At 38.7% G+C, this 24,134-nt stretch overlaps 1 protein-coding gene across 2 annotated transcripts in view; it reads left to right on the top strand.

Annotated features, from left to right (window-relative positions):
- Window positions 1-24,134, top strand: part of MCC (MCC regulator of WNT signaling pathway) — a 168,298-nt gene that overhangs the window by 75,216 nt on the left and 68,948 nt on the right. For both annotated transcript variants that reach the window (XM_066339109.1, XM_066339110.1), the window contains 2 exons: window positions 9,511-9,624; window positions 16,303-16,445. In XM_066339109.1, coding sequence (XP_066195206.1) covers window positions 9,511-9,624; window positions 16,303-16,445 — 257 coding nt within the window. The remainder of the gene's footprint in view (window positions 1-9,510; window positions 9,625-16,302; window positions 16,446-24,134) is intronic.

Here is a 24,134-nt window from a genome sequence, read left to right as displayed (position 1 = left end):
ACTGTACTGAATGTGCTTTGTTAAGCAAGTAAGTATCCAAGGTACTTTGCTGTCACATCTGGGAGCTCCAAAGTTGATTAGCTGCTTCTAAAAATAATTATAGAGCTGTACTTTTGGAAGTTACATAATGGACGTTCTAATATAAAGCTCTTCAGGGCATAGGCTGACTAAGGAAAGCTGGAGAGATGTTTTCTTTCTGTGAGTGTCAAACAAATGGACAAGTACATCCTAGAGGATTTGGTGGGGTGTTTTGTTTGTTTTCTGGGTTGAGTTGTTTTGGTTTGGGGTTTTTTTTATGGCTTATGGTAGAAACAAAGTGCTGATTTGACCTGGCAGTACAGATCTTATTTCTCTAAATTTATGGTGACAGCAGATCACGTGGTTCATTCTGGAGCCAAAGATCTTTTGTATCGTGGTAGCTCTTTCACAGGCCTATCTTTGAAAATCACAAGTTATTTTGAGATAGTTTTTGGAAAGAACTCAAGAGCCATGAGATGCTTTAGTAAATTATGATTAAATTTGCATAACAAGGAGTGTCTAATGTTTGAGTGGTTCTTGAATGGTGATCTCTGTTTTGAAAGATCTAGATTATTGTCAGTCAGAAAAAAATGAGGCTGAAAGAGCAATTTCAGCTGTTACAAAAAATGGCAGAGCTCTTGATAAACATCTTGTGGATGAGCTTACACCCTGTCTGGAATGTTGCAGCCAGCACTGGACTGTGGGTCACCATGATGCTAAATGCAAAAGATTGAGTGAAGTGCATTCTTGGGATTAGTTTTCCCCTCCTTTCATTCCTGAGGGGAAAATAGTGTACTTGTCACATCAAGAAACTGGAAAGGGATAGAGAAAAGGAGTTTTGTGTCCTGAGATTTCAAGGGACCTGCACTGAACTTTGCTGGTTTTCTCCTCAGTTAATTTTTCTGGGGATGTTGGGCAGAAGAGGAAACAGGAAAAAGGAAGTCTGTTCTTTCCACTGGTGCAGTGATAAAGAGACAATTTGCCTTACTAAATTATGTTGAGAGTAAGCATAAGGTGAGTAAGAATGCTAAATGAATTTGCTGAAAGGGGATAAAATCCTTCTAAGACTGGACCTAGGACCTAGCTAAAACCCTTCCTAACTCATAATTTTGTGGTAATTTTTTAATTATTATTTTTAGTTAAGGAAAGGCTGTGATTGCAGACAATATGTTGAGAAATGAAGACAGTATTTTGTTCTAAGCTCAGTCTCCTCACAACCCCATTTTCATACCCTTCATTACTGTTGCTTTCCTCCCTCACTGGGAGAGGAAATAGCTGCAGGCTCCTCCTCTGGAAGGTAAAAGCAAGGCTGACCATTCCTGCACAGTGTCAATGCCAGTTCTGAGGCCATTGGTGTGGGTCATGTGGGCTGCCCTGAGGATATGCTGGGCAAGTTCTTAAGAATCCCAAACAAGCGAGCTTTCCAACATGTAGTTGTTTTCTGCAGTCCCCAGATCCACATATTTGCCTCCTTTTGTTATTTTTAGGTCTCACTATTTGGCTTTTGTTCTCATGTCACCTAAAACTTTCTTTTTCAATGATATTGTAAACATCTCTTTTAATAGAAGTAGAGCCATTAGTCTAGGCCTCAGTCATACACAGAAGAGCAATTTGCAACATGGTCCATTCATCAAGTGTGAATTACCAGATTAATTTTTCTTAGGAAAATCTTCCATGATTGCATTCTTTGGTTTTTCCCTTTAATACGTTTTAAAACTCATCCTGCTCACCAGAATAGCATTAGTTTACCTCTTCTGTGTATTTTCTTAAACAATCTTTAGTATATTTTCTTTATGGAACTTTTTTTTGCTTTGATTTAGTTGGAATACATTTTTGGTTTAAGAAATAGTTTGAAATATTCGCAAGTGCCTGCAAATGTTAATTTTCAGTTAAAAAAAAAACAACAACAACAACAATTTCAGTTGAAATTGTTTAGAAATAGTACAAACAGATTGAAAACATCTCCTGCAGACTTTTCAAATTAAAACTGTGTCTTACAAAAATTTGGTCATCGTTTTTCTAGAACTTGAATGGCTCCATCCTGGTTAATATTGGCACTTTATTTGTTTAGTATTGCGCAAGCATATGAAGTAACTGTCTAATGTTTAATATGACAATGCCTCAGAAGCACAGTCACAAAATGTCTGTTTTGTATGTCACTTTGAAAATGTGTAGGCTTTTTATTAGTACGTAACAGTTGTTTCAGATATTAAGTTTTAGAGAATTTTTATAGGCATCTCTAGCAATTCAGTGGTACCACTTTTTTGGTCATTTTGATTTTGCCTTGGGTAGTTACTTACAGGGCTGTTGACTGTGGTATTTCAGGGCTGTGCTCTAGAGATCATACAGCTGAAAATGCCTGGGGAGTATTGATCTGTCATGTCACTGCTTCTAGGATATGGCTATTCTTTTGTTTTTCCCTTCCATTTTGTCACTGAATTCAGAGAAACTGAGTTTGATTGCATTTATTTCATCACTTGGACCATAAAAATGCACCTTTTATGGGCCATGGCTAGGAGAAAGTGGCATGAAAATTGTGTAGGACAGAGAAGGAAAATGGTTGAGAGTAGCTAGATATTTATATAGCAATCACTTAAAGTAAGTATTGTTTGCAAGTAGCGCTGATCTGTGTTCCTGATTAAGTGTAAACTTGCCAATGCCTTGGGGTTTTATCTAGAACAAATGACTGTAACATGAGTTTCATATCTTTAAACTTCTCATAGATTTTCAAGCTTTGCCTTGACTTTTGTTTGGGTTTTTTTCCTGGTTGAAAGCAGTGCTGTGATTTCTTTCACACTTACTGTTCCGTGTAATTTTTTCCTCTGTACCTTGTTGGTACGTCTTCAGTGTATCTACCAGGTATGTCATATGTCTTCAGTGTATCTACCATGCCTTAGCATGAAAGGTTCTCATTCACCTCAGCAGATAAGTGCCAGCCTTGTCTGTGCTTTGCCTGAACCAGCCCTTACACTGTTCTGTACAGCCATTTATGAAAGTTAGCAATCCACAGCACAACCACAGCCCTGAAATTGCTGAAGGTTTTATTGATCTGTCTTCAAATGTGTTTTTTCGCTATGAACTTACATTATCAACCTTTTTATTCCTTGATGGCAATCCTTCTTTGCCTTGAAGAAGAAAGGTGTCAGAAAATACAGTGGATAGACATTTGCTGTTTTGCCCTTTCTGCACTGTTAGCTGGAGTTCTAACTTTTATTTTCCATGTTGTCCTCTACACCATCTCTCATGTTACAAAGAAACTTGAGTTTTCAAAGCCAGCATAGTGTCCAGTCTAATTTAATAGCAAAAGAACTGAAAAGTTTTCAGAGAAGAGGCAACATTCTTACTGTTTAATCAGATGTTTTTATGTATACTGCCTGTCATTAAACTAAGTAGTTGCAATACACAGAAAATGTTCATGTTGTGGATTATTAGAAAACTGTGCAAAATGGAAAATAAAAAAAGAACAGAGAATGTCAGAGCCTAGTACTCTCTCTGACCAGGTTCCTTTAGACAGTGTACATGTGGAAGGTGTGATGTTTAACATCAGATTTATTTATTTGAAGATAGTTGCTGGTACACATTTTAGCGTCATGGCACAAAACACAATGAGAACGCAACACAGATACAAATCAAACATAGCAAAGGAGAGCAATTGCAGTGCACAGTTCACTCACAGCACCAGTGTGGTTCCCAGCATCTCGCTGATGTAATCAGCACCGCCACCGTGGGCATCCCTGGCCTTGCCAGGAGTAAATGTGTGAATTGAAACTGGCTCGAGCTCATCACTCGCTTGCTTTGAATTCTGTCAGTGAATTATGTTTTTATAGTTTTTATTTTGGGCTGAGCCCTGTATAGCATCCCACACTGGCCTGGCTAACTCAGGGAGACATTCACACTCTTAATGAACTTGGGGAGAAATACGTGCCAACTGATTTTCTCAGCTGTTGGTAGTTGTTTATCTAAATCAAAACCTGCCCTCAGGGTCCTCTTGGTGTTGAGATCAAATCTGCTTTTTTTGCAACAGCTGTGCTCAGTCCCACCCAACTACATCATTCCTGAGCTTCAGGGACACATCATCCTGGCCCATCTCTGATTCTTCTTCCATACTAGGGCTTTATGAGGGCGCTCACAGAACAAATAAACTGGGGGTTTTTTTGGTGTGTGGCTGCTTTGTTTGCTTTTTATACCAATGTATATAGTTTGGTATGATTTTATGGCTCCCTGGTTATGTCAGAGGTTACCCTTCTGAACATCAGTTCCCAAACTGGCATACAGCAGTGTTAGCATAGGAAACACATAGTCACATATGCGGTGCTTTATTGAAGAGCTCTGAGAGTTGGGGTACAGACCCAAATCCAACTCCCAACAAGGGCTCAAAAAGTATACAATCTTATACCCTTTCGTTACACAACTCTATGTTAATCATTAAGCCTCCCATTTTTTTATTGTATACACCCAAGCATGAATTTTGGTAAATATCTTCCCTTGTGATTCTTACGATTCTGGTTTAAGGTAATAATCACATTCAGCTACCAACAATAGTTACAATTATATCATTTATCACATGATGATTAGGTACAGTTTCACCTAATGTAGAAGAGGATAGGTTTATTTCTAAGATATATAGGCCTAAGTACAAATGTCCTAATCCTCCCTCCCTCCTGATTACCCAGGCAAAGTTATACTTGATTTGGTTAAAACAATAGCATGAAAGCAACATCGTGGTTGCAGTGAAGCTGAGGTTCTATTCCCCAGCTTTGCGGCCACAGAAATCATTAACCCTATACTATCAGCAGTAATGTAGCTGAAGAGTACAGGAAACAAGAGGAAAAAGGTAAGATTAGTCCTTGATTTCACAGAGAATTATGTGCATAGGTCCTTTTTGTAATTTCTCTGTTGAAAATAGCAAACAAGTACAGCGAGTACAACTGGTTTCAGCAATATGGTTTAATTATTCTGGTTCCAGGCTGAGAGAATGAAAAACTTGGATCAGTTTTAGTGGTGAGGATCACATTTCAAAATGGCTGGGAAAAATACTGAATGTAATAGTAATTTTAGTGCTTCTCAGGGCTTTAACCTAATCATTTTTTCAGCACCCTCCTTCATTGCTCTTTGTGTCTTTCTCTTAGTTTGTTTTGGGCCTCAGAACACTTCTAGCAGTGTGTACAAAAGTACAGGAGTCACCTGCTTCCTTGGCATTCAGTCCATCCTGTTATCCCATCATCTTCTGTATTGTTTTCCACAAAATTCTTCAGAAACCTTACTGCCCATGAATGTTGTTCCTGATTCCATAAAATATTTCACAGCACCAAAAACAGTCTTCAAAGCATGGTGCAAAACAAGCATCACATATCATGTCTGCAGCATTGCATGAAATGCTTGTAGAAGCAGGTGGATAATGAGGAAGAAACTGCATTCATAAAGGAGGCTTAATCAGAGGTCATGAAGTTGCTTTTTCTAAACTTATTCTTACATTTTTATAATTATAGTAACTTTCAAAGCTTAACTGTACATTGGTTGGCATTTTAACAAAAGTATACTATGCAGTTATTATTTTATATCAATAACTTATAATAATAAAAAATAATTGTTACTGTATATTTAAGATAGTAAAACCAGACTGGATATAGCATGTGGTGTGTGTATGTTTCAGTAAGCAACTCACTGTGGTTACTGCAATAAAAGCTCAAGGAAATTGTAGCTTCTGAGTTAAGATTTGTAATTAACTTTTTATTTATCCTATTCTTATGGTATATTTTCTTACTTTTTTGGATGATGGTAGAAAAGGAAATGGGTTGGCTTGTATTTGTTCTCACATGTTCACCCTGCAACCCTTGTTTGAGTCCCTCAGCATCACAACAGTGGTATCTTTCTTGACGGAATTCAAGTAGATGTATTGGATCAATATAAAGTTTATAAACAACACAGGCTTTGTCAATTGACTGTTTTCTCTGAATGGAGTAGGTCTCTGTGCAGTCTGTTGCTTAAATGTTCAGACCAATGTCTTGTACAAGCAGAAATCTTCGTGCTGTCTGCATTATTTTTGCATGCTGCTGAGTTTTTGATCTGTTTCATAATCTTGGGCCATTAAGAGGCAGCCCACCTTGAACTATAAACGGATGGCATGAGTGTTAGTCATAGTGACTCTGCCTTGTCTATCATTGTTTGCTGAGGAGAGAAGAAAACCAGTATGCTATGTGGATACGCCTGTTCTCTGTCAGTTGTCGCAATCCTGTGGTGGTTCAGTGCTGCAGAGTTACAGTTGTGGTTGACTTACTGAAATTTTTAAATGGAGTCTTTCCCACTTTAATAGTTTGGATTATTAAACTTGCCTTCTGAACATGAACTTTATTTTTTCCCCCACCCAGAATACTTCTGAGTGGACAGTAGCTTTTTGCTCAGGTGTTCCCTTTTTTGAATTACAGCAACTGCCAAAGATCATGTTCCAGTTCCCACATGCCTTGCAATAAACAAGCACACTGGGAAGCATGATCTGAGTGGGAACACTTAGACCTTAAAGAAAGATACAGCAATGGTTCATAACACCTTTTTAATGAATTGCAGAGGAGAGCTTGACTCTGCCACAAATACAGTTATACAGACTGTTATAACCTTATATATTGCAGTAATAGCTGGAGGCATCACTTGCACATCAAACTAGAGTATCACAAGCAGCCCTCCTCTGTTATAGCTTTGCGTAGTCTGCCCTTTCAGTAAATTTCCTTTTTTTTTTCTTAATTTATTCTTTTATTAGCACTTGGAAACTGAAACAGTCCAATTAATGAAAGGGTAATTTTGGATGGTAAAAGATGCAACAGGCTTTCCTTGTCATTAATAAAGCCATCCTTTGGTTACTTGAAGAAGAGATGCTATATGGAACACAGAGGTGGATGTAACTTACATATTGGATACCCATGTTTGGCAGGGGCTGCCAGGCCAGGCAGCAGGGTTGCTGTAAAACCAGGCACAATTCATTTGCAAGCTTGCAGTGTGCTGGGGGTCATGAAGAACAGCTGAGATCATTGCAGAAGGTGAAGAGGACAAAGACAAATTTGTTGGAAGTCTGCCTTGTTAGTTCCACTGTTCAGAGTGCAAGTTCCTTTTCATTGAGATTTTCAAATTATTGCCGTTTTATATTACAAGGCCATGTGTATGGACATTATTCATTTTGTATTTAATGAATACTACAACTGGTGATCATTTAATTACAGTTTATGAAAAGGAACGGTATTTGATTATGTAGCATTGTTTTATTCAGTTCAGAGAATTGTAGCTGTTTTCCATGTACTATTTGAAAGCTGTGGTGAAGGATGCACATTCTGATGAACAACCTTGTGAGCTTCATTGCAGCAATTCCACACTGTTATGGGGATAAGTGAAACAGTGGCTTAAAAATTCACCAGCTTTCCTGAAAATTGGAAGCAAGTTATGAATAGATTGGTACAATTGGTCTAGTTCTTTTTTCTCCACGCTGTAAAATCAGTGCATAGTTTCCTGTGGTAGGAAGGAAGGTCTTCTGCTGAAGGCCAAATATACTTAAAGGTGTGACTGATATAGCTGATTTGTAGCTGTCCAGGTAATTTGGCTTAACAGACACCAGCTTGACCAGCCTAGCTCAAATTAAACAAGTCCCAGGACATGACAACCATAGGTCAGATTCAAATCCAGACAGAAAACCTCAGCCAACACCTTTGAAGTACAGATGCATCCATATCATTGGTCAGTGAGCTAGGCAGAGTTGAGACCCTTGACCAAATCATGTCTGTAAGTGCGGGGAATTTGAAAGCCATATAAAAGGAGCCGCCAGACAATAAATGTAGGTTGTTGCTGCATGATCTCAGAGGGATAATGTTTTGTCCTTGTCTCCATATCCAGAGCGACAGAAGTTATTCAGGATGTTTCTGGGCTTATTAAGAGGTTTCAGTGTGCATATTTTATAGAAGCTGTGTAGGATATGCCCATAGCAAGCCTGTGTTACTGGGTTTTTACATGAAAAATGAGGCTGCCTTGAGAATCTTGAATGTTCTGCAGCTTATACTTGTGCATGTGTATATTTGTGCTGAAACAAAAAACTACATGTGTGTAAGATATTTTCGTAGTGATGTAGTAAAAATCCTGTTCACTGAACTCACAAATTAGGATGCCCAGGGAATAACTAGTTACACAGCATTTAAAAAGGCAAAATTCACATCCAAATAGCTTTTAAAAATTATCTTTCATATCTTAAAGGCAGATTTTTTCATTGACAGTGGGAATACTATATGTGAAGAAGCAGTTGCCAAATGATCTGGTCAGCAGGCAGCTGCTCTCACACATCAGTATGGGAAAACAGCTATGTTTTTGCCGGCCTCCAGTATTATAAAGGTAGAATTTATATCAAAATAGGACTCACTAGCTGATTAATTGTAAATTAAACAAGAAAAATTAGTTTTACGTGGCCTGCCAAATAGAATATCAGATTGAGGGACTGAAAGTGGGTGGAGAATTTGAAACAGAGTTTGTATTTCTGCCTGAATCTTGGCAGCAGAGCAGTGTTTGCTGTGTTGCCTGGTCTGGTGTTAAAGGTCAATTCTGTTTTCATACCCAGTATAACTTGAAGCTGTTTCTTTACTACTATAAAGAAAGACTTCAGGGCTAGTGGCTAGTTCTCCTCCTGGTCTCTCCAGTTGCAGTTGTCAATACTTAGTGTTGAATTCTGACTGATGCCTTTAGTGAAACAATGAATGGGATATTTAGGGACAAGAAGAGAGTGGGAACAACTAAAAAATTTTTAAGAACTGTTCTTGGTTTCTAAGTTGTTTAGCTAAGCTAATTGCAATGTTGTGAGTTATCCTAACCTGATACATATTTCCACATGCTATAATGCTAGCTAAGTATAGAAGGTCTCTTTTATCAAAAAGATCTGCTGCAGAAAGAAAAACAGTTTGGGTTCTTCATGTGTGGGTTAGTAGATAAGAATCACTGAAACTTGCTGGCATGGGGCTGAGGAGAATAGCAGCTGCAGAAGAGTAGCTCACAATGGAGTGTTAGTTGCAAAATAAAAACCAAATCCTTTGCATGGAGCTATCCACTTTCACCAAGCTGATAACCTCTGTATGTCAAAAGACATCAAAACGTGGTACATTTAGTTCTATAATGCAAATCTTAGTCAACATTTAATGTTAAGTTTTATAGCACAAGACTTAGGCTGTGTCTTAATTAACTAGCTTTACAACTAATTTACATGTTTTCTTGCCTGATTTTTCCTCATTGTATTTATACTTATAAGGGATATGGTGAAGGAATGTGCATGCTGCCTAGAAAGAAAAAATCCCTGTTCAAAGTTAAATTTTCAGTTACATGTGGATTTCTTTTAGGCTTTGTTCTACTGAAGATCCTATTAACTACTACAGAAATGGAGTATTACTACCCCTGCTGTATAATACTATCTCTTCTCAAGTGCTAAATGGCTTTTGAATTGGTTAATATGTTTCTTTGGTTTTTGTCTTCTAGCTTCATCTAGCAGCCCTGGCTTCATTAAAGGGCGACATTGTGGAGCTTAATAAGCGTCTACAACAAACAGAAAAGGAGCGTGACCTCTTGGAAAAAAAATTGGCAAAAGCACAGGTGAGCAATAGTAGTTCAAGATTCTGAAGATGGTCCTTGGTTTTATGCAGTCCTTCCTCAGAGAGAGGACAAAATACCGAACAATGTCACAAGTCAAAAGCATTTTGAGACTGCAAGACACATAGTTGCTATGGGTTATAGGTTTTTTGTGTTGAAGATGTTCTTCTAAAACAAAAACCTAAAAATAATTACATACTGTTTGGTTTGAAGTTAATATAAGCAACAACTGCTTTGAATTATTGTAGAATATAAAAATTACAGCTTGCTCTCAGGTAACTGGTTGCAGAGCCTTTCACTCCTGGGTCACATTTGAACACAGCACAAATTAACTCTGATCAAAAGTGATAGCCAATTTTCAGTGCTTTGATGTTATGTGAGAGGTTACTTGTGATCTCAGTCTACCTTCCAGTAACCCATTTGGAATTCTGGATCTGTGGAAAAGACAGCCAGTGGAAAGCCAAAGGCTTAAATAAGAATAAGGTTGGAACTCTGATGCTTTCATAGCTCTTACACAGAGGCAAATGCAAGAAACATCTAACTCTTGTTTTTAATATTTTTCTCTTCTGTTAAAAAATCTTTGTTTTCAGATGCTTCCATTTATCAAATAACTCTTATAAGTAGTTAACATTTCAAAACTAATTAAAAATACTCGGATAGAGACAATCAAAGCATTTTATCCTGTGAAGTATGGCACCTTATTTGTTGCCTAGAGATGTTGTAGAATCTCCACCCTTGGAACTACTCAAGGCACCTGGTCTTGGGTTGGATGTTCCAGGGGTCCCTGTCATCCTTAGCCATTCCGTGATTTTGCAGATTTGACGTGTTCAGTATTTAGTACATTTTGATGAGACCTTTCATCTGCATTACTTAAATTCAAGCCAAATACAGAAATGTTTAAGCAGTCTCAATTTTCAGGCTCTTACTTCAGTCCTGTCTTTTGGCCTTTGCCTACGTTCCCTAATGTTTTTTTCAGCTGCGTTTAAGATTTATGGGCTTGTAAGTGATACTGTTACTGCAGACCATCAGTGTAACATCCAGAAATAAAATCACTTTCATGTTTTTATTCCCCTCAATATGTGAGCCAGAGCCACTCTGGGAGTTAACATGGTTTATCAACTATAATCCTGAGAGCCTTTTCTAATTTCTGTGGCATTCTTGAGATAGAGTCCTCTTTCTGGCTTACAGTTTGATATGAGGCTGCATTTGACAATCATTAAATCCTCAGATGGATTCACTGTATCCAAATGATGATTTTGCATTATTACACTGACTTTATTGTTGTTATTTATGATTCTGGAGGGTCTGGTGCTAACCACAGGTTTTTGTTAGTGGTATTTCTTTTATTATTTCTGGGTCCTAATTAAAAAAAAAGTATAAATTATCTCTCAGCCAGTGAAGAGTGCTCTAGGTGCTCCCATACAATTCCAAATACGCACTGATGGCAGCTGGGATTAAGGATCAGTACTTAATACCAATTAACATGTGCTCTGTTAGCACAAGATTGGTGCTTTCTTTGATGGGTTATCAATTATGCGTGTGTGCATAGTGCTCGGTTTGTAATGATGCAGATTTTTACTTGATATTTAGCCATGCAAACACAGACATGATGATCTTCTGACCTGTGAAGAGCACACAACTGCAATGTCTGAAAGGCAGGCTGATAGCTAGATTTCAGATTAAAAAATAAGTATTTTTAATGATCAGTTTGATATTAAGGTTTAATGCTTTATCTCTTCGCAGTTTGTTTTTTTCTAAAGCCCTTAAGAGGATAGAATTTAGTATGTATTAAATAAAATACAAATCTTTCTTAAGGAGCTCAAATCATTAAACAAACACAGCTTGTATAGTCAATGTGTTGGCAGTGCTTGGGTACGGCAACACACACAGGTGAAACCACTGCATCTTGTCTTCTTTTTCTAACTGCATCACTTCCAAGTACATGTGCCACTTAACGTAATTTTTTTAACTTCTCACTCCACAAAGTTTCATTCATTAATCTTTCCTCTACAGCCTCTGCCTAATGCGAATCAGAGGGTCAAAAGGCATGAATAAATAGGAGGTGTTTGAGGTTCTGCATAACCATACTCAGATGCTAGTGGGTCAGTATTAAATCTCTATTTATTAATCTCTGCATCTGGACTGTACTTACAAAGGCAGCACATGTTTCATTTTAGCTGGCATGGTAAATGCTCTCTGGAACAAATAGCTCTTAAACCCCATTTTTAGTAATACCTTCCCCATCATTTCATGAGGCATGCGAGGCATTTGGAAGAAAGGATTAGTGATTTGTAGAGTGGAGGTGATTTGGGGAACCACAACTCAAGTAATAGATGACAAATGGTGAAGAAAGCTAGTTGGACAGTCTGGGCTTAAGATTTTGTGAAGTGAGGTAATTGATTAGTGGTTGTTGTAGCATACTCACTTCCAAATCTGCAGCCTGTGGAGACCAGATATAGCATTTCTTTACATGTTTCTATTATTTCAGCAACACAGCAGATTTCTTTGTCTCTGTGTTTTTATCTGAGCACAATTTGGCAATAAAGCCATCGCCTGAATGAAATTTGCTGTAAACCCCTGGTCAACCACAACTGATGTCTTCTTCCAAAAATCTTCCTGTGATTATGAGAATTGTAGTGTTTTCTACTGGCTGTGTGGAACACTATCCTGGCTTTGATAGTGATAAACAGTGGGAGTCTGAAAGGAGAGCATAAGAAATGCACATACAGAATTGTTCTCCTTCCTATCTCCCACGTTTCTGCCAACATCTGTAAGCAGGAGGCCACATCACATTTTATAGTCCTCTATAGTCCTAATCTCTGTGGATTTATATAATCTTTTTTCTAATCCATCTACATTCTTGGCATTTCCAACATCCTGTGACATTGAGTTCTGCAATTCTGTGATTGAGCATGGGATTTAGTAACTTGCTGAATGTTTCGGCAAGTACCACAAGAACAGATAATTCACTTAGTATATTTTCCTTACAATTTCATCTCCTTTGACAAGGTCATCCTGCTCTCTCATTCTTTGTGCTTAGTCATTGTTATTTTGGATTTTTAAAAAAGCTCTAGACAAACAATGTGCCCTATTGTTCTGGATCCTGTGTCACAGCAATAAGTCTCATTACTGCAGTAATAATTCTTTGTCATCCTCTTGATTATTCAGAAAATAGGGAGGAGCAGCAGAATTTCAGTATAAGAATAAAGCCAACACTGTAGACATATAAGAACAGAAGCAATATTCTCTGTAGACATGTAAGAACACAAAAACTTCACAGGAAGGCGTCAGTTTCTCATTTAGCAGAGAAACTTGAAAGAGAAATGGTGCTCAGATGAACATTGAAGTTACTTGTTCTCCTGTGTGATGTCCTTATCTGACATGGATTAACTCTGTGTGCTTGTATTTATCTTCGACATTAAGTGTCCACAGAACATACCACAGAACAATTAATTTTGACCATGCATGCTTTTGTGATTAAGGATTTAGCACTATAGACTTGTTTTTGTACTTAAATTTAGATCAATGGATTGCCACTGTTAAATCTGCCACTCCTCTCATTAATTAAAACACCATAAAAGTTGAGCAAAGATTTTTAGCTTCTGTAATCCTGTTAGACAGGTTTATACCACTGTGGCTTGTTCAGGTGGTGACTTGTATTCTTGGTGAACAACACCACAGCCACTGTCTGTCTCTGCAGGGCCTGGGGCACTGGGGCATCTCTTAATGAGAGCTGCTGCTAGTTGGTTGTTTTTGTCCTCTGATTGAACACTGTAAACATGAAGATTAACATAATTTAACTGTTAGTGTTTTGTTCACTAGGAATTTGCGTACAGTAATAGGCAATAGAATAGAACAGAATCACTTGTTCAGACAATAAGCTTGAATTAAAATGTTTTCTCTTACCATCCTTCTCCCTCACACATTTCTTGTTTTGTTGTTGTTTCCCAGCATGAAGAGATCAGAAAATGGTATTTCTAACCATTGTTAATTTTTTGTAAATGAAATAACCTTTTTAATATGTACCAAGAAACAACCAGCAGTTCTCAACTTATATTCAGAACCGTGCTGGAAACTTCTCTCCTGACCCCAACAATTAATTGCTCATCTTTTTCAGCCTCTGAGTGGGTTATCTCTGTGTTTGTGTTCTCAGAGAATTAGCCCTCCTAAGGGTTTTGAGACTGGAGCTCTTAAATATGAGGCTGGAAGAGAGATGAGGAAAAGGGTATTAAGGGTATTGTGTGACTTATGTTCAAATGAATTTTAAGAGCTGAGTGTGTACACTTTGGAAAGAAGTAGAGACTGGTAGCAGGCTGCTGTTCTGAGACTCAAAACATAAACTAAGGAGGATGGTGAACAGCCGCAGTATGCCGGAGAGAAACTTTAGCAGTGGGTAGAGAAACTTGCATTTGTTTCTTTTCCTTTTTAAGTTTTCAGATCAATGTTGCATAATAAAGAGCAATCCTGAATAACCAGAAGAATTTTCCACTGCTTTGGGATTCGTATTGAGCCATGTTTCTGTTGCTTGGATGCTTTTGCCATTTTCACTTGCTTCTTGTCATGGCTGACCAGAGCTCAGGAGATGTAATTATGTTCCCCACCTCCAAGACAGAGCAGTCCTTAGCATCATGACTTGTCTTTTACAGAGGTTTCCTTTCAACCTTTCCCAGCTGCTTTTACCTAAGATAATTCAAGAGCTCTTTTAAAAAATCAAATGTGAAGCTATTGTCATATATTGCTAGAGTGCTGGTTATTCACAGTGCACATCTGTCACCAAATGATGTTATCCTGAAAAATGGTGATTGAGAAATGGCTGGAGAAAACAGAAATCAAGTTGTAATGTGGCTTGAAACCCATATATCTTCAGTCAAGATAAACAAATTCTGCTTTTCAGTGCATAGCTTAGAAAGACAAAAATTGTTGTGATAATGGTTTTATTTATTGTCTGGAAACAATTATTATACACTCTATCTGAAACATCTCTATGGTTTAAAAGCTAAAAAAAACCACCAGTGCACATAACAAATTGATCTAGATAATACTGAGGTAGCATTTGTGGGCATATATGTGTGTCAAAGGAAATTCAGATTCAGAGAGGCTGAAGAAGTAACTCTTTATTTCTCCTAAATCTGCTCTAAAGATTTTGTGAAACATTTTGTCTGTGTTTTTTCTGCACTTTGAAAGCTGTGGTATGGTAGTTCTTCAGGAGGATATGATGTTAGGATGTAGAAATGTGAGAAATAAGCTGTAAAATCATCCTAATAAAGTCATCATAATGTACATGTACAGCCATATCAGTTGCCACCATGTAGTTTCATAAGCCAGGTGAACATCATCAATCTTCTGAAATGTGTTCCTTTACACTCCTTTGCAGTGTGATTTTATGATCTGTTTCTCTTAGTGTAGGTGAAAGTGATTTTTTTACTACAGCTGAAGGTAAAAACTATTTTGTTGTAATCTGTGGAAAGGTACTCTGATGTCTAGGCTACTTTTGAGTGTGCATATTCATGGAAGTTAAAAATTGTGGAATAAATTTATTTAAAGTTCAAAATAAAAATGTTATTGAAGCTTATTGTAAGTTTTAATTATCAAGTTGTCTGTTATGTAGATGATACTCTCAAGCTGTGAATGTAAGTGGCCAAAAAATATGGAAGCAAATTATGAAAATTCTGGCACATCTACTGCTTGGGGTATATTATTGTTATTTGTAGTACAAAGGGTTTAGAGATTTAGCTGGTATAAAACGTTTACTTGATTTGAAAAAAATATGGTTCAGCAATTTTGGAGGACCTCCAATATTGCAATCAATCTTTTCCCTTAGAAATGCTAGGGTTTTACATTGCAGCTCTTCAGTTAAGGGGTGTGGGTTTTATATTGTGAAGTGGCTTGTGAGTTTTCTATTTTTGACAGCCTAGTACTCAGTTTTGTGTGAATGCAAGGAGGCTTGACTGAAAGGAGTCAGATGCGAAAAGTTAGAAATCAAACTCTTGCCAGCCACTACCAAGCAAAACTTCAATCAGCATGCAGTGCTGGCTTGTAATTGCAGTGGTTTGTAATGGTTTGCTGTAATTGAAATAGAGCGTGTGCTGGCCTGAAGAGTAAGCCAGAGAGGCTACATTTAAATACTGTGGGAAGGAAAAAGGAGGATTTTGTGATATGTATAAGAACCAAGCAGTCATATAGCTCTTTAATTATTCAAATCATAAGCATTTTATTGGAGAGTACGAACATAATAAAAATATGCTCTGTTATCTATAAACATTAGTAAAAACAAATACTTACACTAGAGAAGAAGTTATAACCTTCAAGTGTGATTATTTTATAATAATGTGGTTTCTGTCATAGGATTTTTTCTAATTCAGACCACATTGGGAAGATCCTATGATTCTAAAATGATATATTTATAGCTATTTTAAGTTGCAAATAGTGGGGTTTTTCCAAGCAGAAATGGCAACTACTCTTTAGTAAAAAAAACAAATAATGAAAGTACACTGCATAGTCTGTCAGTTCTTAAAATATTTTAACTACCTTCTTGCTTATATTTACGTCTGTCCTTTTCTCTTGCTGGAGGCATTGTTGATTTGATGAGTAGAATGACAGTGCTGTTTGCTCCTGCCTTGTACCCAATCTTCCTGCAGTTGTCCATAACACCTTTTCTGTTTCCTTGCTTCTCTGCTGCAGTGTGAGCAGTCCCACCTGATGAGAGAGCACGAGGATGTGCAGGAGCGAACAACACTACGTTACGAGGAGCGGATCACGGAGCTGCACAGCATCATTGCTGAGCTCAACAAGAAAATTGATCGGCTGCAGGGAGCAACCATAAGGTACAGCAACTTCCTGGGAATTCTGGGTCAGGGCAAGACTGGTGCAAGACATGGTGTTATACTCTAATATGGTGACGATTTTCAGGCTTGTCATGATGGCTACTGAATAGCTGCCCGTAATTAAGGTATGTGCTCTTCAGGGTATCATCCCAAGCATGCAAGAAGTGCTACCTTCTCTTGGGCAAACCCACACTTTGCGAAACCTGACAAGCATGGCAAAACATGCACTGTGACTTTTAAATATTGCTTCATCTAATGTGCCAGGGTGTCACATAAGTGATAGCAATGGTGTGTAAAGGAAGGTGAAGAATCATCTTGAACCTCGGCTTTTAACTTTATTTTGTGGCTTCCTGTAGATCACATAAGTGAAATCAGTTTTTGGAGAGATATGGTTCAAATAGATTTCAGTAGGGTTTGCCTCTTCTTGTGCTGGCATTTTTGGCAAAACACAATGGTACAAATCATGTTGCTGCCTGGTTCTGCAGCAACAAAGCTTGTGGTATTACACTAGATTGTTACTGTGTTAAACTTTACATTTGACTACATGGGAACATTTTTCCTCACTTGTTTTTACATATTATTTTCAATGTAGATAAGTTGGACTGGAGAACAGAAGGAGCTTCCTGAAGTTTATCTAGTAAAGATGCGACTATATGCCAGAGTCTGTGGATTTTCTAGAGAACATCAAGTTAGACTTGATGCATTTGTGGGTAATGTTGTGTCCTGGGGTGACTATGATGCCTCTGTATCCCCAGTCATCTGTTCTGTGTGTGCTGTATGTTGTGTTGTGTACCTTTAAGAGTGGTTTTGAGAGTGAGCAGAGAAGAAGATGCGTGCAGTCTGTTTTGAAAAGTGTTCACTCCTCCACATTCTTTTTTTCCTCCTTTCTCGGGACTGTGTGGTCGTCGGATACACGGACAGTGACCAGGGAGATGTTTTTTTTTTCCTTTTAATTAGTTTAGCTAGCTGAGACAAAGAAGCTTCCTGGACTGTTTTTTTCCTTTTTCTTGGGATTGTTTAAATCTGCTCTGGACTGAAAACCCAGAGAAGGACTGGGATCTGGCCTCTGTGGCCCACCGGGGCCTGGACCTTGGCATTTTCCAGCACTGAAAAAAACAGGACTGATAAAAGACTGAGAAAGAGCCTAGCTAACTGCTGGAGAGAACTTCCTCAGTTTTGCCATCTCTCTTTGGAGGAGAGAGAGGTTTTATTGGTAATTTTTTTTTCATTCCTCAAGCTCGTGGGCATTTTGTTTGTTAAGTAAATAGTTTTTTCCACTTTTCTCTGAGGAAATTCTTTCCCGGACCGGCTGGGGAAGGGGCCATTTGGGTTTGCTCCTCAGAGGAACCCCATTCAGAGTCTTCCTCCCAAATTTGCCATAAACCAGGACATGTTGCCATGGTGCTCTAGCCATGTAGCCAATTTTCAGTTTTCCTTTACCTAGCTTCACTTTTTTTTGGTAATTGCTTTACTTCTTCTTCCTTGTAAATACTTCTGCTAGCACAAGGCAATGTTGTTACTACTCATTTAATCTTTCATGAAAATATTAGTATGCAAAAAGAAGAATGTTTGGTGTACCATAAATAAGAGGGAATATCATCAAATACATATTTACCACTACTAAAGCAGCGTTAGACTCACATGTTTGTGTTATTTAAGAACATAAATACTGTTGCCTATGAGATGATCATAACTAGCAGTGGACATGATGAGATTTTTCAGGTATTTTCTATGCTGGTAGTAGTTCTCTGAAAAAAAAAATCCCCATGACCCCCTTCTTCATTTATGCTTGATAATTCTGCAGACAAACTTTCCATTTGTCTTTTGAAAGACTAGTTGAAAAGCAAAATCTGAGAAAGCATGAGAGCTGCACTGATTTCTTTTTCTTGAGTGACAGAAAAACTCTATGACATTTAAGAAAAATATTACATAGAGTTCATAAAAATGGCATGTTTGGAATCCTTGTGGCAAAGTAAATGCCAAGTAATGTTCAATTATGAAGTACTGTAATCAGGTAGATACTCTAAATGCTTAACCATGTGCATAAATGAGTCAGCTGCTACATGCAAAGGAATGCGAGGTGTAAGAACCAAGACTGATGGGATGTATATGTTGCTTCTCATGAAAAAAGCATTTTTTCTGTCCTTGTTGAGGATTTTGGCCTTTAAAGGCATCAAAACAATACTGCTGCAACAGGTGCCACACCTCTGTCATGCCTTTCCAGTTTAATTCAATCATATGAGAGTTTGTTTTACTCAGACAGCTGGAATGCCTCAACTGGTTTTATTTGTTTTGATTTCATTAGTAAGAACAAAAACTTTTTGTTAAGTTAGTGGTTCTTTTTGTTTCTTTTAATGATGGAAATAGCTTATTTTCTTTGGCAGGCGAATAATTTTTTGTCTGGGGAACAGGGATGTAATACTCCTCCTGAAAATGGAAACTGAAGGGATTCCACGCAGTTTGTAAAGCCAGCTGAAAGAAGGAAAACTAGTATGTCCTGCTGTGGCTTTCTGTAAATCCACTCTGGGATCCACATGTGTCATTCTTGAGAAGCTGTCCATGCACCACCAGCTAGGGTGGTGCAGTAACTGTCCTTGCTGGAACAGGTGTGACTCATAGCACTCCACCCTTGGCTCTGGGGACTGTCAAGTCTGGGAGCTGCAACAGAACAGTCCCGAGAGAAAGTGTTCTGGGAGCACAGCCCTGCTGGTGGGGCCTCAGCAGTTATACTTTCCTCTAAACCAGGAGGATTTTAGCTTTGCTTTGTCTCTTTGAAACCTGTAGGTAGTATTGAGCAGAGGCTTTACTTCTGCTGTCACAAAATTTGGGCTGTTTTTCTGGAAGCAGAGTTTAAATTAATTGCATAACAGATTAATGTTTTCCCAATACTGACACAGCCAACTCCTGAGTTTTTTCACATATCTATTGTAGATTGTAAAAATTATGTGTGGCTTCATGTAGCTCTACTCTGTGACATTCTTTATAGTTCCAAAACCCAAAAATCTTTGGGAAAGAATTAGAAGAAACCAGTGCTTCATGGAGGGTATTTGACTATCCTCTTTAAATTGCATTATGCTTATCTGAATGTCAGCAGTACCCTCAGGTTTTAGGACAGAAAGTAAGGAAATCAGTGTGTTTTAATCTGAATAAGGTGTTGCAACAGTTTGAGGAGGAGTTTTGGCAGGCTGTATAAGCTGGTTAATATTTTCCATTATGAGAACTTTTGTGTCTGTTCCTTGGTGTATGTTGGAGGGTTTTTGCCTTTGCAGCGTCAGGGTTTAGAAGTGTAATGGCTTTTGCTCATGTGGTTTAGTAATGCCAGCTCTATAATCGTGGAGTGGTTTGAGTTGGAAAGGACTTTAAAGACCATCTAGTTTCAACCCCCTGCCATGGGCAGGGACACCTTCCACAGGACCAGGTGGCTCAGGGCACTGTCCGGCTTGGCTTGGACACTTCCAGGAATGTGGCATCCACAGCTTTGACAGCCAAGGAGAGAGCTCAAGTCACATGTGAATGCATGTATCTCTTCCCAGGTGTGTCTGATATGCTGATCCCAGAAGCAGTAATCTTACAGGGATATTTTTAGAACTTCACAGGATTTTTCTAGGATTTTGCTAGCCCTTTCTTGGATCCATGTGTGTGGCCTCACGAATTTAGCTGCAGCTCTTGCTCTGCATTCTTCCAGAAGTCCCTGAGGAAAATGAGTTCACCATGCTTGGGGGAGCAAGCCAGCATTCATCTGCAGTTGTCTCATCTCCCTACTGCTGGTGCTTTGGACAGCCCAGCTGGTTTGGAATCCCATCTCCAGAAAGAGATATTAAGGTGAAAAAAGTGAGTTACAATACTCAAATACCCACATGCTAGTAGATGAGCCTCTGTTGCTAAGAATCTCTGTCCTTTGACAAGGTGCATGAAATTTTCTCTCTATCTAAGTGTGTACAGCCTACAAGATGGGAAAACCAGTCAAATGGATCTTCCCAGTCAGAGTCATATTGTAAATACTTGGACATAAAGGACACACCAGTAACTCTGACGCACAAGAAGGATTTAGAAATTAGAAATTATACAGCAGAGTACTAAAATGTAATAATGTCTACATGTAAGGTGAAAATTTCTGACTTCAGAAGTTTTTTGTATTGCTTTATTTATTTAATTCAAACTTGACCTTTTTTCTTAATCATTTCTTTGGCTGTCAAAATCAACTGTAACTTCAGCATGTGACTGACAGTTTTTCTTAGATGTCAAACTGAGGTTCAAGAAGAGGAAAAGAGAGGTATCTAATTGCTTTTAGTTCTAAACCAATGACTGTTTGGGTGAGCAACTATAACAATACCAGACAGAAATATACTCTGTTCAGTGTTGATGAGCACTAAGAATTACTTGAAACATTGTCTAAAAGCTTATAACCCATTGCTGTAAAATCATTTGTTGAGACTTACAACTTTTAATCTGATATACATTTAGAAAATATTGGAAGTTAATGGAGGAGTAGCAAAGATACTACAGCATCACAGGAATAACACACAGCACTTAGAGTCACATTTACACAGTGACCTGCAGGTCTAATTCTATGTTCTAAATATGTGCTGTGTGGAAGCTAGCACATACTGGATTCAATTCAAAGGGCAGTGTGTGTGTGATAATGTTGGCTTCAGCACACAGTGCCCAGCTCCACCTGCCCTCAGTGGCAAATCTCACTGCTGTTTTGAGCATGTCACTATTTGTCCACAATGAGCTAGTTTTGAGGGACCTCAAGTGTTTGTACACAGAGTGCAGTCAATCTTTGTGCACATACACCTGTACTATCTATTTTCTATCTGAGGGTCTTAGAGGATTTTTAAAATAGTTATTTAAGTTAAATGATTTTTGAAAAACTGCTGGCACCAGTGGTACAAAGCTATGGACTATTGGTAGCCATGAAGAGAACATGCACCTTTCCAGTGTTCTGTGGTGTGAAAGAGTGCTGAAAAATGTGCAATTTTGCTCAATGTTTGAACAAGTTTTTGTGAGTGTCTCTGCAGCACTCTCGTCCTTGGTTGCACCTGATCATGGAGAAAGCAATTGGTGCAGAAGCAACTGAATACCACAGTTTTTGTTTTGTTTTGTTTTTTCTCCAGTCCTCCCAACTTATGTGTCTAGAATGGCCTGATCTGATCTTAATTACCCCCAGCTCACCCTGACGTTCCAGCAAGTGGGACCATCAGGGCCCATAACAGAACAAATAAGCATTGTGCATTTTACAACCAGGCTGTTGCTGATAGCAGCAATAAGGAAGTTGTAATGCCTCCACCTTCTGGTGGTGTGGGAAGAGTCCACTGGCTGGTTATTGTCAGCTGTGGACCACCTTGCATCTCCAGTGCTGCCGGAGGACTAACTCTCCTCTGTTTTGGGGAAAGGAAAGTCTCAAACAGTATCTTTTTTTACTGCCAGTATCAGTTTTAAAGGTAGAATTTACTGCCCTGGAATTTAAAGGTAGAATCACTACCCTGGAATTCCCTCTTATTCTTGCCCTCCTGTTTGTTTCTGGTCTACTCTCTGGTGGTAGAAGGACTGATTGACCCTGCTGCCACTTTATCAGAAATGGATTTCTGATCTTTCTGGTCAGCTTTTAAAAGCATTAGTATGCCAGCTGGTGGATGGGGTCTGCCACTTGGGACCCAGAGAGCCACAGCCACCCCAAAGGATGTATTGCTAGAAACAGCTCCTCGGGGGGTCAGGGCGCTCCTCAGCTGGCCAGAGGGGCTTCTCAGCATCGGGCAGAGCAGTGATTTTTCAGCTCAGTGATTTCAGCTTTCAGTGATTTCAGCGCAGTGCTCTTAGCTCATGCCCTTGTGAGTTAGCCCCTCTTTTATCCGGCCGTGGTGAGAGAGAGAGAGGTCTCGTATGGAATTTCCGCAGGTGGTACTTTATTGAGAGGGTACTAGTGAAAGGGATCCAGGGACGAGGAACCTCTGCCGACCAGAGGACACTCAGGGGTTTTTATGGGACACCAGGGTGGGAGGAAAAGGGTACAGAATCAATCAATTGTAACAGATCTACATAAAATCCCGAGGAGGCTTGTGGGTCTCCAGCCAGGTCACCGTAGCTAGGAGGTTTGCCTTTGTCTTAGGTGCGCTGGCTGAAGTTGCGAAATTCTTCCTTGACTCCTCAGCTTGGCTTCCTCCAGGGCAGAGCAGCCGGGGCTCCGCCCACCTCCACACATTAGTTCATTTATAAATTCATTTAAGTCATCAAAAGGGTGAAAGCCCTACTGCATTATATACTTTTCATTGTCCCAAGATACTGAAGGGTGCCTAAATTGAAAAACCCAGAACTAGTGATAGCTAGATGAGGGTGTGTTGTATTTTAAACAGAAAAATCTGTGCAAGAAGACCCCAAAGAAGAATGGTAAGAAATACTTATGTGTGCCATTGCTTTATGGCCAGTAGAACTTCTTATCCATTTGTAGAGGTAATTCGGGTTTTATAAATGTATGACTAATTGTTTCATAAATGAAAAAAGTCAATTACCTTCAGATGAAAAATTGCAGCTGTTTGAGTACTTGGTAACTGTTTTGTATAAAGCTAATTACTAGTGGCTTTTTTTTGTGGCTAATAACAAACTGGTTCACAAAACATCAACTGATGCTTATGTGTCTTCATTACACTGTTTTAACTCCTGCTGTTGATTATTAGGTTCTAACACTGTTTTAAACAAGTATTGTGTGGTACCTCCAAGACCTTTCTTTGATGTAAATCTCAATGTTAACCAGCTGGCCTGCATTTTGTTTAGTAAAAGTAGTCACTAAGTGCTTCTACTGAAGTCACACTTTCTTTGCACTGAAGCAAATGTTAAGGCTAGGAAAGCATGGTAGAAATTACATCTCAGTATCTTGGGAAACCCTTCCTTTCTTTGCAAGGAAGATGGAAGTCCTTTTTTGAGTTTTATAGAGGTACATAAGTTGTCAACTCTGCAGCTCTGAGAGCAGACTTCACTTCTGTCATTGATGCGTGTACGTATGGGCCATCTTGTCTGCAGTTTTGCCTGACAAATCGAGACACGCCTGCAGGCTGAATCTTGCAAAAAACACTCATCGCCGTGTAGCAAACACACAACAGACCTAACATTAGAGATACCCCTAGCAGATGTGGATCCCCAGATAGGTCTTTGCTGTTTCTTATTGTTTCCAAAGCCAGATGGTTCCATTCTCACACTTTTCTGCTGAATCTTCAGCAAAATTAATCTCCACATGTGATTTCGTGTGCAACAAAATGATGGCTGTTTTCTATCAGAGGGGCCTTGCACCTGGATAAACTGGTGTTTTCTCCAATGTTTAAAATAGATACTTTAATGTAAAAACTGTCACTATAAAGTAAAAAAATAATAAATCTGAGTCAAATCAGCAAATAGATCAAAAGAAAAAATGTTTACAAATGTTCTCAAGCAAAGCTATTACTCATTTACTTATCTTCTTTCCCAGTGCTTTGAACTCTCTGTGTGGAGGCAGGAGAGAAAAGCCATAATTTTTTAAGCTCATTAGCTTTAGCTAAGTATTCTGTGTCCTCAATTATTTTAGTTGAACCAGCTTGGCAAATAAATTAAAACCTAGGTAATTGAGGCTTTTCCTTTTCCGCTAACTCCAGCAGTTCAGGGCAGTGTTCACTTACCTGTTCCTCTCTCTCTCGGGAAGAGAAAATGAAAAACTAACCT

The sequence above is a fragment of the Sylvia atricapilla genome, chromosome Z (assembly GCF_009819655.1).
Source record: "Sylvia atricapilla isolate bSylAtr1 chromosome Z, bSylAtr1.pri, whole genome shotgun sequence".
NCBI lineage: Eukaryota > Metazoa > Chordata > Aves > Passeriformes > Sylviidae > Sylvia > Sylvia atricapilla.
The sequence above is the reverse complement of the archived record's forward strand: the minus strand, read 5'-3'. Positions and strand labels throughout refer to the sequence as shown.